At 32.9% G+C, this 12,747-nt stretch overlaps 1 protein-coding gene across 1 annotated transcript; it reads left to right on the plus strand.

Moving 5' to 3' along the window:
* The first annotated feature begins 11,269 nt into the window (after positions 1-11,269).
* On the plus strand, positions 11,270-12,296 carry LOC125600616. Its single transcript, XM_048773245.1, has 2 exons — positions 11,270-11,897; positions 11,968-12,296. The coding sequence occupies exons 1-2, from the start codon at positions 11,270-11,272 to the stop codon at positions 12,294-12,296; spliced, it is 957 nt and encodes a 318-aa protein (XP_048629202.1).
* Positions 12,297-12,747: the final 451 nt, after the last annotated feature.

Genomic DNA, 12,747 nt, shown 5'->3' on the forward strand with positions numbered 1-12,747 from the left:
GGAACAAGAATTTCTATTTTTGACCATATTAATCCCTGGGCCGAAGCATCCAAAACGGTCTCTTGATGTTTTTCTTCAACCGTTGATAGAAGAGCTAAAGCAATTGTGGTCAGAAGGGGTGAGGACGTACGATTGTTCCTTGAAAAACAATTTTACGATGCGAGCAGTTCTGCTGTGGACGATAAGTGATTTCCCTGCTTATGGGATGTTGTCTGGCTGGACAACACATGGAAGATTATCTTGTCCATATTGTCTTGGATCGACGGATGCTTTTCAACTGAAGAATGGTAGGAAGAGTTGTTGGTTTGATTGTCATCGTCGCTTTCTTCCACTTGCCCATCCGTACAGAAGAAATAAGACATTGTTTCGGCACAAAAAAATTGTCAGAGACGGTCCTCCTCCATATCTCACCGGCCAGCAGATCGAAGCAGACATTGATTATTACGGAGCTCAGGAAACAGTTAAGTTGGAGGAAATTGGCATGTTCCTGGAAATATGCCTGATGGGTATGGTGTCTCTCACAATTGGCATAAGAAGAGTATATTTTGGGAGCTACCCTATTGGAAGGATCTTCTCTTACGCCACAATCTGGATGTCATGCATATTGAGAAGAACTTTTTTGAGAACATCATGAATACATTACTTAACGTCCCTGGGAAGACAAAAGATAACAAAAAGTCAAGGATGGACTTACCTGATATTTGCTCAAGAAGTGAGTTACATATCAAGAGCAATGGAAACGTTCCTGTTCCCATCTTCCGGTTGTCATCAGAAGCCAAAACAACCTTGTTTGACTGGGTTGCATCAGAAGTTAAGTTTCCTGATGGTTATGTTTCAAATCTGTCAAGATGTGTTGAACGAGGTCAAAAGTTCTCCGGAATGAAGAGTCATGATTGTCATGTGTTTATGCAACGACTACTTCCATTTGCTTTTGCCGAGCTCCTTCCAGCAAATGTCCATGAAGCACTTGCAGGTAATTATAATTTTATAATATATATACATATGTTATGAAATGTTATTAATTTGATTACTTTTGCAATATACAGCCATCGGCGCATTTTTCAGAGATCTTAGCACACGTACGTTCAAGGAAGAAGTCATCGAACAACTTCATCATAACATTCCGATCATATTGTGCAACCTGGAGAAGATATTTCCTCCTTCATTTTTTGACGTCATGGAGCATCTAGTTGTCCACCTACCGTATGAAGCATTGCTTCGTGGACCTGTTCACAACGGATGGATGTATCCGTATGAGCGACAGATGAAACATTTGAAGGGGAAAGCAAGAAATCTTGCAAAGGTGGAAGGTTCAATAGTTGCGGGGAGTTTGACAGCCGAAACATCTAACTTCACATCATACTACTTTGCTCCAACTGTTCGTACGAGAAAAAGAGTTCCTAGAAGATATGATGATGGTGGAGTACCGACATCATATCCAATTGATGGTGTTCCTGACATTTTCTGCGAAATTGCACGGTTTGGTGGTAAAACGAAAGAAGTATGGTGGTCATGTGAAGAGGATAAACATAGTGCCCACACTTATATTCTGCTCAACTGCGAGGATGCAGTGACCCGTTACTTTGAAAGGTAAATATTTTTGTGAATGTTAATTATATGAATTGAAGTTAATTATGTATGACTTGATTATTTGTTTAATTTGCAGCATGTTTGTATCTCAAGTTGAAGAAGCAATACCAGGAATATCTGCAACTGATGTGGACACACGTAAAGATAAGCACTTTGTCAAGTGGTTAAAATCACAGGTACGTAATATATCTCATACATTGATTAATTAAGTAAGTGTTTTGATACTTCAATATTAATTAAGAATATCTGCTTTTTGCAGGTTGATTATGACGATCCTTATTATCCCGTATGGTTTCACGAATTGGTTCAAGGTCCAGTTGCAAAGGTCACCACATCACCTATGTATTTCACACGAGGATTTACCTTTCACACATACGAGTATGGGAGACATCGGGCAACGAGTAACTACGGAATATGTGTGAAAGGTGAAACGGACTTTTACGGGATCTTGCAGGAGATTATTGAAGTGGAATTTCCGGGGTTATTGAAGCTAAAATGCGTCCTCTTCAAATGTGAATGGTTCGATCCTGTTGTGAACCGAGGGATTCGGTATAACAAATTTGGTGTTGTGGATGTCAATTTTGGGAGAAGATACAACAAATTTGAGCCTTTCATTTTAGCTTCACAAGCCGAGCAAGTTAGCTTCCTTCCTTATCCTCGGCTTCGAACTTCCGGGATAAACTGGTTAGCTGCTATCAAAATTACACCTCGTGGACGCATTGTCGCTGGAGAAGAACCGCCCTTGCAAGAAGAAGACGCTATCAATGAAGTTGAGGTACCAGAACAACCAACTGATGAAATCCTTTTGATCGACCCGCAAAACTTTCAATATGAAGATATTCCCGAAGATGCGACAGATGAAGCACGTGAAGACGAGTTCGAGAGAAGCGACGATGATGATTGTAATGATAGTGATGAGAACGAAAACGATTTAGAGTGATGTAATATATGTAACAAATGTTGTATTTCTCTATTGTAACGTATGTTTAAAGAAATATTGTTTTTTTACCATCTTAATGTATGTGTAACAAATGTTGTTTTATATAATATGTATTTCTTTAGTTTTTAAAAAATTATTTGGAGTTTTAGGGTTTTAGAGTTTAAGTTGGAGAAAGAGCAAGAAGTAGTAGAGAAGAAGATATGATGTTAGATGATATGTGACTTTGGGGTTTAGGGATTTCATTCTCGGTGTTTAGGGTTAAGCGTTGTAAAATCGTCGTAAATGGTTATCTATTCCACGTAATTTCGTCGTAAATGGAAAAACGCGGGCCTGGTAACTTCGTCGTAAACGCGCGCCTGGTAAATTCGTCGTAAACCGACGTTTCGACGTAATTTCGTCGTAAATCGAAAAACGCGGGCCTGGTAACTTCGTCGTAAATGAAAAAACGCGGGCCTGGTAACTTCGTCGTAATATTACGTCGCGTTTACGACGAATCCTTTTCTATATATTGAGACGCCGAGACGAGGCTGCCTCGTTCATTCCTCCCAAACTCCTCTCCTCTCCCTCTAAGGTACACTCTCTTTCCTCCTTTTTTTTTAAGTTAGTTTAGGTGATTAATTAGTTAGGTAATTAGTTTAGGTGATTAGTTAGGTAATTAGTTTAGGTGATTAGTTAGATGACGGAATACTATAGTTTAGGTGATTAGTTAGGTAACGGAATAATTTTTTAATTATGTCGTCATAATTGATTAAATTTATTTAATTTTTTTTAGATGGCTCATAGAAGGAAACCAGCAGCACCTACTTATGCCCAGTTGTTTGGCGATGGTTCCGGTACATCTTCTTCCGGTCCATCGTCTTCCGATGCAGTTCCAGACTCTCAGACTTCTCAGAGAGTTTTTTCGAGTCCTCCTCTTCCACCGCAGATGCCTCCACCTCCTCCTCCAGCGGCTGCACCTCAGCCTGTCCCAGAAGGTGCAGTTCATCCGGATTTGCGTGTGCCTTCATATGCTCCCTTCGCGAGATATACGGTGGAGGATTTGCTTGCCCAGCCTGGACGGGAGGGTTTGGATGTTCTAGACCCCGATAGACCCCGAGGAACTTATTGGTAAGTTATTAATTTTTATTACATTAAAATTTAAATTATTTTTATTTTCTAACGGTTAAATTGTTTTTTTTCAGGTTTGGGGCTAACAACCGTGTTAGCCGGAGCGTTTCGGCGACGATTAAGGGTTACTACGACGGGGCATACCCGAACTGGAGCAAGACACCAAATCACGTTAAGATCACGTGGTTTAAATGTTTTGCGGTAAGATTTTTAAATTTAATTAAATTTTCACTTTTAAATATATATATATATATATATTTTAATATTTATTATTAATTGTAATTTTTTCAAAATTTTATGTTTCAGCAAAAGTGGCATTGGTCTTTGGGAATCACCGAGAGGGTGAAGGCGGAATTCGTTGCAAAGGCAAAGATCCGCCTCTGCAACACAGTCTCCGATTGGAAGGACAAGTGGGAGATCTACGGGTATGAGGGAAAGCCCACTGAGCTCACGACGGATGTGTGGGATGGCCTCATCGCCTATTGGGAGCACCCCTCTTCGATCAAAAAGGCCAATTCGTGCTCGGCTTCTCGAAGGACGAAGGATAAAGATGGTCATTTGCCCATGCTTCACAGAACCGGACAAAAACCTCATGCAGGAGTCCGTCTAGAAGCTGTAAGTTTTGTTTTAAATATATATTTAAAATATTCAATTAATATAATTTATAATATTTAATTTAATTTTTTTTTGTAGTTCGAGAAGACGGGAGTCTTACCATCTCTGTCTGACCTATTCAAGATGACTCACGCCACATCCGACGGAGTTTTTGTGGATCCTGCATCTGAGAAACTCTTCCAACAGTGGCTGGTCGGATTGAAGAACGGGAGACGCAACTAACCCAGGAGTCTCCCGATGGATTACCAGTCACATTGTCCACCGAAGAGGTCGACAGAATCTTCGAAGAGGTACAACTTAAAATTTTTGTTTACATTATTTTAAATATTTTAACATAATTAACTATATTAATATATGTTTTGATTTTATAGGTGGCTCCTAAAAAGAAGGGACGGATAGTCGGTATAGGCTCTGTTAACGAAGTTGCAAGGGCAACTTCGTCATACACTTCGAGACGGGATGAAGAGACTGCTCAGATGAAGGCTCGAATGGATAGCCAGCAGGTTCGTTTAGACTCTCTTGAGGATTTGCTAGACGTGATGGCCGTGGGAAACCCGGTTATGCAGAGAATGTTGAGTGAGAGACGAGCCGCTCTTGGAATGCCAGTACGAGATCCCCAAGAGTCCGATCCAACCCGTCAACAGCCGAGCAACCCCACCAACTACTTCGAGAATATGTAGTTTTTTTTATTTTCTGTTTGTATTATGAATTTAAATATTATTGTATGACTTTTTAAAATATGTTTTTCAATTTCATATTTCGTTTTAAAATTTAAATTATTTTAAATTCTGAATATTAAATATAAATTAAAATTTATTATATACTAATTAATAATAATATAATAAGAACGATGTAAACTCCTCGTAAACATTACATGGAGTTTACATCGAATGTTTACGAGTGATTAACATCGAAAGATTTACGAGGGTTTTACATCGAAATGTTTACGAGTGATTTACAACGAAAGTATTTACGTGTGCTTTACATCGAAATCATTACGTGGGCTTTACGACGAAATCTTACGTGTCGTTTACGACGAATTCTTTCCCTGCGCTTTACGAGGAATATATTTCGTCGTAAACGTAACGAGTCGTTTACGACGAAACCTCCGTTACGACGGACGTTTAACAACGAAACGTCTTTCGACGTTAATTCGTCGTAACACCCCGTTTACGACGAATTTACAACGAATACTGCCCTAGTAAAAATATGTTTTCTTGTAGTGTCTATATAATAAATAATTATTTAAATAAAAAAATTATGTCTTCGAATTTACTTTTCAAATTCGAACATTTTTATAATTTTTTTTGAATTTGTTTTTCAAAATTTCTTTTTAAAATCGTAAACTCTTTTTGAAACTATTTTTAAATTTTTTTAACATTTTTAAGTATTTATTTATATATTTTAAAATCTTAAATTTTACATTCCAAAAATTCTACTCCACCCCTTAATTAAAGAGAAATTGCTAAAAATATTGAATTCATAGTACCACTTTTCATGTTTACACTAACCACTTTTACCTTCACTTTTAATGAATGGAAAAGACATTTATAACATATGGTTAACTAATCAAGACTTATGGTTTAGGGTTGAGGGGGGGATAGGGTTTTAGAATGTGAAATTTAGGATTCTAATAAATATATAAATAAATACTTAAAATATATAATTTTTAAAAAAAAAATAGTTTCAAAAACAATTTTGAATTTCAAAAAGAAATGTTGAAAAAAAATATCGGAAAAAGAAAAAGAAAAAACCAATTATTATTTTTTAATTTTATTTTATTTTTTATTTATTTAAATATTTCTTTCTAAAATATATAGATAATAAGGGTATAGAGTCTTATGCCACTTAATGAAGAAGATATTTTTGAAAATATCTTTTACTCGTGGTAACATGAATAATGGTACCAAGAAGTGGTAAACATGAAAATTCTTCAATGGTAAACCCTAAGTCTAGATTAGTTGACCCTAAGGTTATAAATATTTTTTCCCTCTTTAAAATGAACGTAAAAATAGTTAGTGTAAACATGAAAAATGTATTATGAATGTGGTATTTTGGCAATTTATCTATAATCATTACTATGATAAAATATTAAATTTATAATTACTTAATTTCATGTGGAACTTTCATGTTTACCACTTTATTGGTAATATTATTCAAAATATATTCTCCATGAAGAGAAAAAAGACTATTATACCGTTACTACATATATATATATATATATTATATAATATATATATATTATATAAATAATTGTTTAAATAAAAAAATAAAAAAAACAAAAGAAATTTAAAAAAAAATGAAAAGTTTTAAAAACAAATTTAAAAAAAATAAAGTTTTATAAAAAAAATTCAAATTTTCTTTTTGAAATTAGAAAATCTTTATGAAACTTTTTAAAAATTTTAAAGTATTATTTAAATATTTATTAGAACCCTAAACTCTACTTTCCAAAAACCCTACCCCACCCCTCAATTCTAAACAATAAGTGTAGATTAGTTAATACTAGGGTTATAAATGTTTTTTTTCTTTTTAAAAGTGAGGGTAAAAATGGTTAAGTAAACCTGAAAATAGTATTACGAATGTAATATTGTTGGTAATTTCCCTAATTTCTAGGTTATATGATAAACTTTTTACTGTTTCTTTCCATAGAAAATATAATTTTACAATAATGATATATATATATATATATATATATAATTGTCAACATGTAGAGAAGAGTTTTCAAATATAAAAATATTATACCGATTTGTATATTTTGGAATGTGAGATTTTTCTGTTATTGTATGTGTTCATTTTATATTAAACTAGAATAGATATTTGTACCAAAAATATTTTTCCATCTTAAAAATAGTAAAATGGAGGACAGCTCTTTTAAACAAACAAAACTTTACATCAAAGTATTTAAGAACTAAAAATAGATACAACTATTAATTAAAAAAAATCTCATTACAATATATAATATTAATATATATCACTATTAAAATTGACTGTAACATATATTATAATATTGCAATTTTTCCGGCTTTATTATTGCAATTTAAATAGTTTTGATATGTGTCACATGTCAAACATAATATGGTTAGAAAGTGAAAACTCTCTTCTTACGTAAGTAAAATTTAAAATTATTATATTAATTTGATAAATACAGTTCAAATTTTAGTACAGTTTATAAAATTATAGACTTTTTTGGGATTTTGAGAGATCTCTAATTGTTGTAACTATCCATTTTTTTATCTACCACACTTCACAGATTCTGATTATAATAATTACCTACAACTAGATTCTAATCCGCGCAGATGCGCGGATATTATCGGATATTGTTGTCATTTTTATTACAAAATTTAAATTAATAGTAATGTAACTGATTTTATTATTAAAAATTAATATTATATATAATATAACTAAAATATAGGTGAAATTTTACTTTTTTGTTACAATAAAGCAAACTTCATCACTATATAGTTTTCATAGTCAAATTTTAAAATTTCATATGTTCTACTATTCTTATATTTTTATAACAACATTTTTTGTTTCAAATAAATTACGGTATCCCAAAATATTATGTATATATTTAGATGTGAAAAATTGTGTAGAATATATAATATATAGATATACCTAAGATTATGTAAACCAAATATATATTTTGTGAAATAAAATGTATTTACTATTTAAATATATAATATTTACCAAACTATTTTTAAGATTATGGTCACAAAATCTACGATGTAGGAAAATAATATCCTTTCTAATTTTCCTTAAATATTAAGTTTCTAGTGAATTGGTCTAATAACTTTTTTACATTAGATTAAAATAGGACTCCAATTTAATAGATTATATGAGAAATTTAAGAAAACAAAAGAAAAGAAAAGAAAATAAACAGAAGAGAATGGAAAAGGAAGAGGATAGTGATGATACTTTCGGTGGATGGCCCCATCAAAGATATTAAAGATCCTTCTCTTGAAGTCCTCGCCAAGTTTGCCATTTCTGAATACAACAAACAGAAAAAACTCAAGACTCAATGACAGTTGTTTCTGGTGATGAACTAGAGGTAGCAGGCATGAAGTACCGGTTAGTGTTGAATGTCAATGATGGATGCAACGACGTACTAATATCTACGAGGCAGAAGTATACGTAGGTTTGGGATGATTATAGTGAACTCATTTACATGAAACCTATTAATTAACCCACACACTCTCTTAAAATATTAATATTTCTATGTATACGTTTAAAAAAATAAAAACAAAATGAATAAATGATAGAGTTTTATATATTTTTTAGATTTTGATTGGTCTCTTTTTGAAGTTTTAAAGTTTCACTTGAAATGTTTTTGTAACATGATCTTTAGAGACTGGGCCATGTAAAGAATGGATGTGCATAGTGCTTCATTCAAATTTATTTTTCTTATATAGTAAAAAAAATCATTTAAATGATAATTAATCATAAAATTTAATGTTTTATAGATTTTAAGTTTGTTTTAGCAAATTTATAATTATACTCTTTCTTTATTATTTTTTTTATAAATTATTTTTATTGTTTACAAAATACTAATTAATTTTGTGAAAGGATTAAAAAGTGATATTTCTCTAATCAATACATTTAATTATGTAGTGATTTTATATTTGGTAAGGTTATTTTATTTACAATTTTAAATTTTTTAATAACCTATTATATTACAGATTTAATAAACATTTACGTTTTTCACCATTCATATTTTAATGTTTTATGTAAGTTTAAATTATATGAAAAAACTAATAATCATGGTTTAATATGAGCTTATAAATGTTCATAAAAAAACACTTTAATTTAGGCTTTTTTTTTGAAATACTATTGTTAATTTATGGAATGGAATGATGTGGAACGACTTATTCAATCAATTCCAAAAATACTTTACCATTTGACATGAAATGAATGGAATACTCGTTCCATTAATTCCACAAACAATTAGACAAAATACAAACAGAATCATTCTATAACAAATTTGCTTATGAATGAATAGAATGAATTTCATTCTATTTTTTTGTTGTATTTCATTTCTATCATTCCATTTATTTTAATTCTATTAGTTCCTTATTATTTTACCAGTTACAGCTATAGATAGGAAAATTAAGTAGTTTTTTTTTCCAAAAGAAAACAATACTCTTTTGTTTTATTTTAGTTGTCGTTTTAAGTTTATGCACACAGATTAAGAAAAAAAATATTTTTTTTATTTTATAAATAAAACATCATTATCTATTCACCTAACCACATTTCAACCAATAAAACAATACAATACCTATAAAGTGAATAAATTTTGCATTAAAATTATAAAACGACACTTATTTGAAATGAAAAGTTGATCTACAATGACAACTAAATTGTAACTGAGGGAATATATTGTTAGGATTGTTAAGAAGTTGCCAAGATAGTGGTGAGATCAGTCATATTAACTTTCCAAGAATATAGTGATAATCTTTAAACGATCACAATTTCTATTTCTAATAACTATGTAGTGTTATAAACCATTTAGTGATCGACCCATTAGCCCGTGTAGCAAGACGGGCCAAGCCCATCCGCAGGATCATACTGGCGCCTATCTACTCTTGTGTTTATCTACATTATAGTTGGTGTTTATCTTACGTATTGCTAGTCATTATCTAGTTAAGGATAAGTACGATCTCATGTCGATCCAGTACTTAGACCGTCATTACCATATGTATATAAAGACCAGTTGGTCGACCTAATAATACACACAAGTTCCCCTCTTCATTCACAACACGTTATCAGCACGACCTTGTCTCTAAACCCTTCCAAAAATCCACCACCCATAAATCAGAAACCAAACGATCTCTTGCTATTTTCCGGCGACTCCTAAAGCTCTTCCAGTCGCCTCCTTTTCTCTCTGTCAGCAACCAGCAGCAGCTCTCTCTCCTCACAGACCGTTCAACTCATCACAAAAGGTTCAGGTATCTTCAGAAAACTCAAAACAAAACCAAAAAGGATTTAAACCCTCAGCCGCATACATACAGCTACATCTAGCCGTATGTCTTTGCAGAATAAAATCTAAAACCCTAATCTATTTTCAAAGCTTAAATCTCGTCTTGTTTCACCCTGTTTAAGCTTGTTTGATTTTTTTTAATCTTCCTGATGTGAGTTAATTGCTAGAACCTTTTAGGTTGACAATTACACCAATTTTTTTTACATATCCGACTGCTGCATCAACTTAATCTGATTGTTTGCTTGCATTAGAAACTTGTTCTTGAATGTTTAAAGTCTTTCTCTGATATGTTGAAATCGACTAGAACCTGTCTCAAATTTGAAAGAATTTTTTTAATATTTTTAAGATAAATCCGATTTTTCTTATAGATAAATCTGAAATTTTAAAGATAAATCCGATTTTTTTGATAAATCCGACTGAAAACAATATATTATATATTTTAATTCGATTTTCCTATTTTTTAAAAAACCTTATATCTTTATCTTAAAAAAAATAGGATTTTCAGCATTTATCAGAAAAATATCGATTTATTTTTTTCCTAATCCTACTAGGAATAGGAATTGCTAGTATTTATCTGAAAATAAATAAATTTCGGATTATTACTGATATACTAGCATTATCAAATCATTATATTTAATCTGATAAATATCGAAAACAAATAAAAGTAAGAAATGATTGCATTTTTTTTGAAAATGTATACTAATCTGATTTCATGCATGGATTTAACTTTATCTCGATTTTGTATAGGTTTAACTTTACCTTCCTGCATATCACATGAAATCATCTGATTAGGATAGATCATTCATACTGATTAGTTTACTTTCATGTCGAAAATTGATAAAACTGATCAGATTTCATGCAATGGATTTAACTTTATCCTAGATGTATAGGTTTAACTTTACCTTCCTGCATATACATGAAATCGTTTGGATCATTGAAAAAAATATTGTTATTTACTTGCATTGCTTGTATCCGACTGAAAGAGTATGTGAATGATCCGATTATTTTCTTACTAATGGGGATAAACTACAAATATTTTTCAGATGTCAAAGATTGCGAATCTTGATTTCAGTGCTTTGAAAAGCAATGGTGACAACTACCTGGAATGGGCGCTTGATGCAAAGATCATGCTGCGATCAAAAGATCTTGGTGACACAATCACCAAAGACAACAATTCCAGTGACAAAGACAAGTATAGAGCTATCTACATGATACGCCACCATCTCCAAGAGAACTTGAAAACTCAGTACATGACCATGGAAAATCCATATGACCTTTGGATCGCTTTACAGCGAAGATATGACCACCAGAAAACGGTGTTGCTTCCAAAGGCTCAATATGATTGGAAACACATAAGGTTCTTGGACTACAAATCAGTAGACGAGTACAACTCAGTCCTGTTCAGAATTGTGTCCTTGTTAAGGTTATGTGGTGAAAAAGTAACCGAGGAAGAGATGCTTAATAAAACTCTCTCCACGTTTCCTCAAACCAACATGGTATTGCAACAGCAGTACAGAGAGAGGAATTTCGCCACATATACTGAGTTGATAGAATGTCTCTTGTTGGCTGAAGCTAACAACGAACTGTTATTGAAAAACAGTGAGATGAGACCTCCTGGTACAGCTCCATTACCCGACATCTCTAAGCTGGCTATAGAGCCAAAGAAAGAGAGTAACCTTGTCCAACCATCCCGGTCCAAACCATGGACGAAGTCAAGGACGAGGTCGTGGTTCTTTTAAAGCACACGGGCGAGGACGTGGTCGCGGTACCACACCCGGCTTTAGCCGTGGTCGTGGCCGAGGCCGTAGTGTGTCTTTTAAACCACAGATCAAAGCTGATCGATGCCACAGATGTGGTATGGGTAATCATTGGGCAAAGAATTGCCGAACTCCTAAGCATTTGTGTGAGCTTTACATGGAGAGCTTAAAAAGAAACCCGGAAGCTAACATGGTTCGAGACCCGGGATATGATGGTGATGATGATGATGACTTGGAAGACGTCCAGGATCACCAGCACGAGTCAGACAAAGTTGATCACATGGAGTTTGAAACTTCAGACATACTGAAATAAGGAATTAAAATTCCATATCGTTTTTTTTATTGTTTTCCCCTGGATTTGGTGTTCTTTAAGATTGTTTATCAGTGTTTGGCTTTGGATTTAACTTTATCCTTATGAATGAATAAATTTTTTTTCATTTCTCATATGCCTAAGAATTAGATCATTAAAGATACCATCTCTGAAAATTTTATTATTGTTCATTAACTTTATGATTATTGTTTTTGAAGAATGAAAAGTGGAATGGATACAATCGTGGTGGACAGTGGCACCAGCCACACCATTTTGAGAGACAAACGATTTTTCATACATCTCACACATAAGGTAGCTAACATCACCACTATAGCTGGCACGGCTAGCTTAATTGAAGGCTATGGCCACGCCAATATCTTATTGCCAAAAGGTACACATCTTGAGATTGAAGATGCTTTGTACTCACCTAGCTCAAACAGAAGTCTATTGAGCT

This window comes from Brassica napus, unplaced genomic scaffold, assembly GCF_020379485.1.
Source record: "Brassica napus cultivar Da-Ae unplaced genomic scaffold, Da-Ae ScsIHWf_2329;HRSCAF=3004, whole genome shotgun sequence".
Classification (NCBI taxonomy): domain Eukaryota; kingdom Viridiplantae; phylum Streptophyta; class Magnoliopsida; order Brassicales; family Brassicaceae; genus Brassica; species Brassica napus.

Excerpts from the sequence above, each read along its gene's own strand:
- LOC125600616 (XM_048773245.1), top strand. The coding sequence starts at position 11,270 with ATGTCAAAGATTGCGAATCTTGATTTCAGTGCTTTGAAAAGCAATGGT. Across the intron at positions 11,898-11,967 it reads TATAGAGCCAAAGAAAGAGA|CACACGGGCGAGGACGTGGT; the intron begins GTAACCTTGTCC and ends GTTCTTTTAAAG.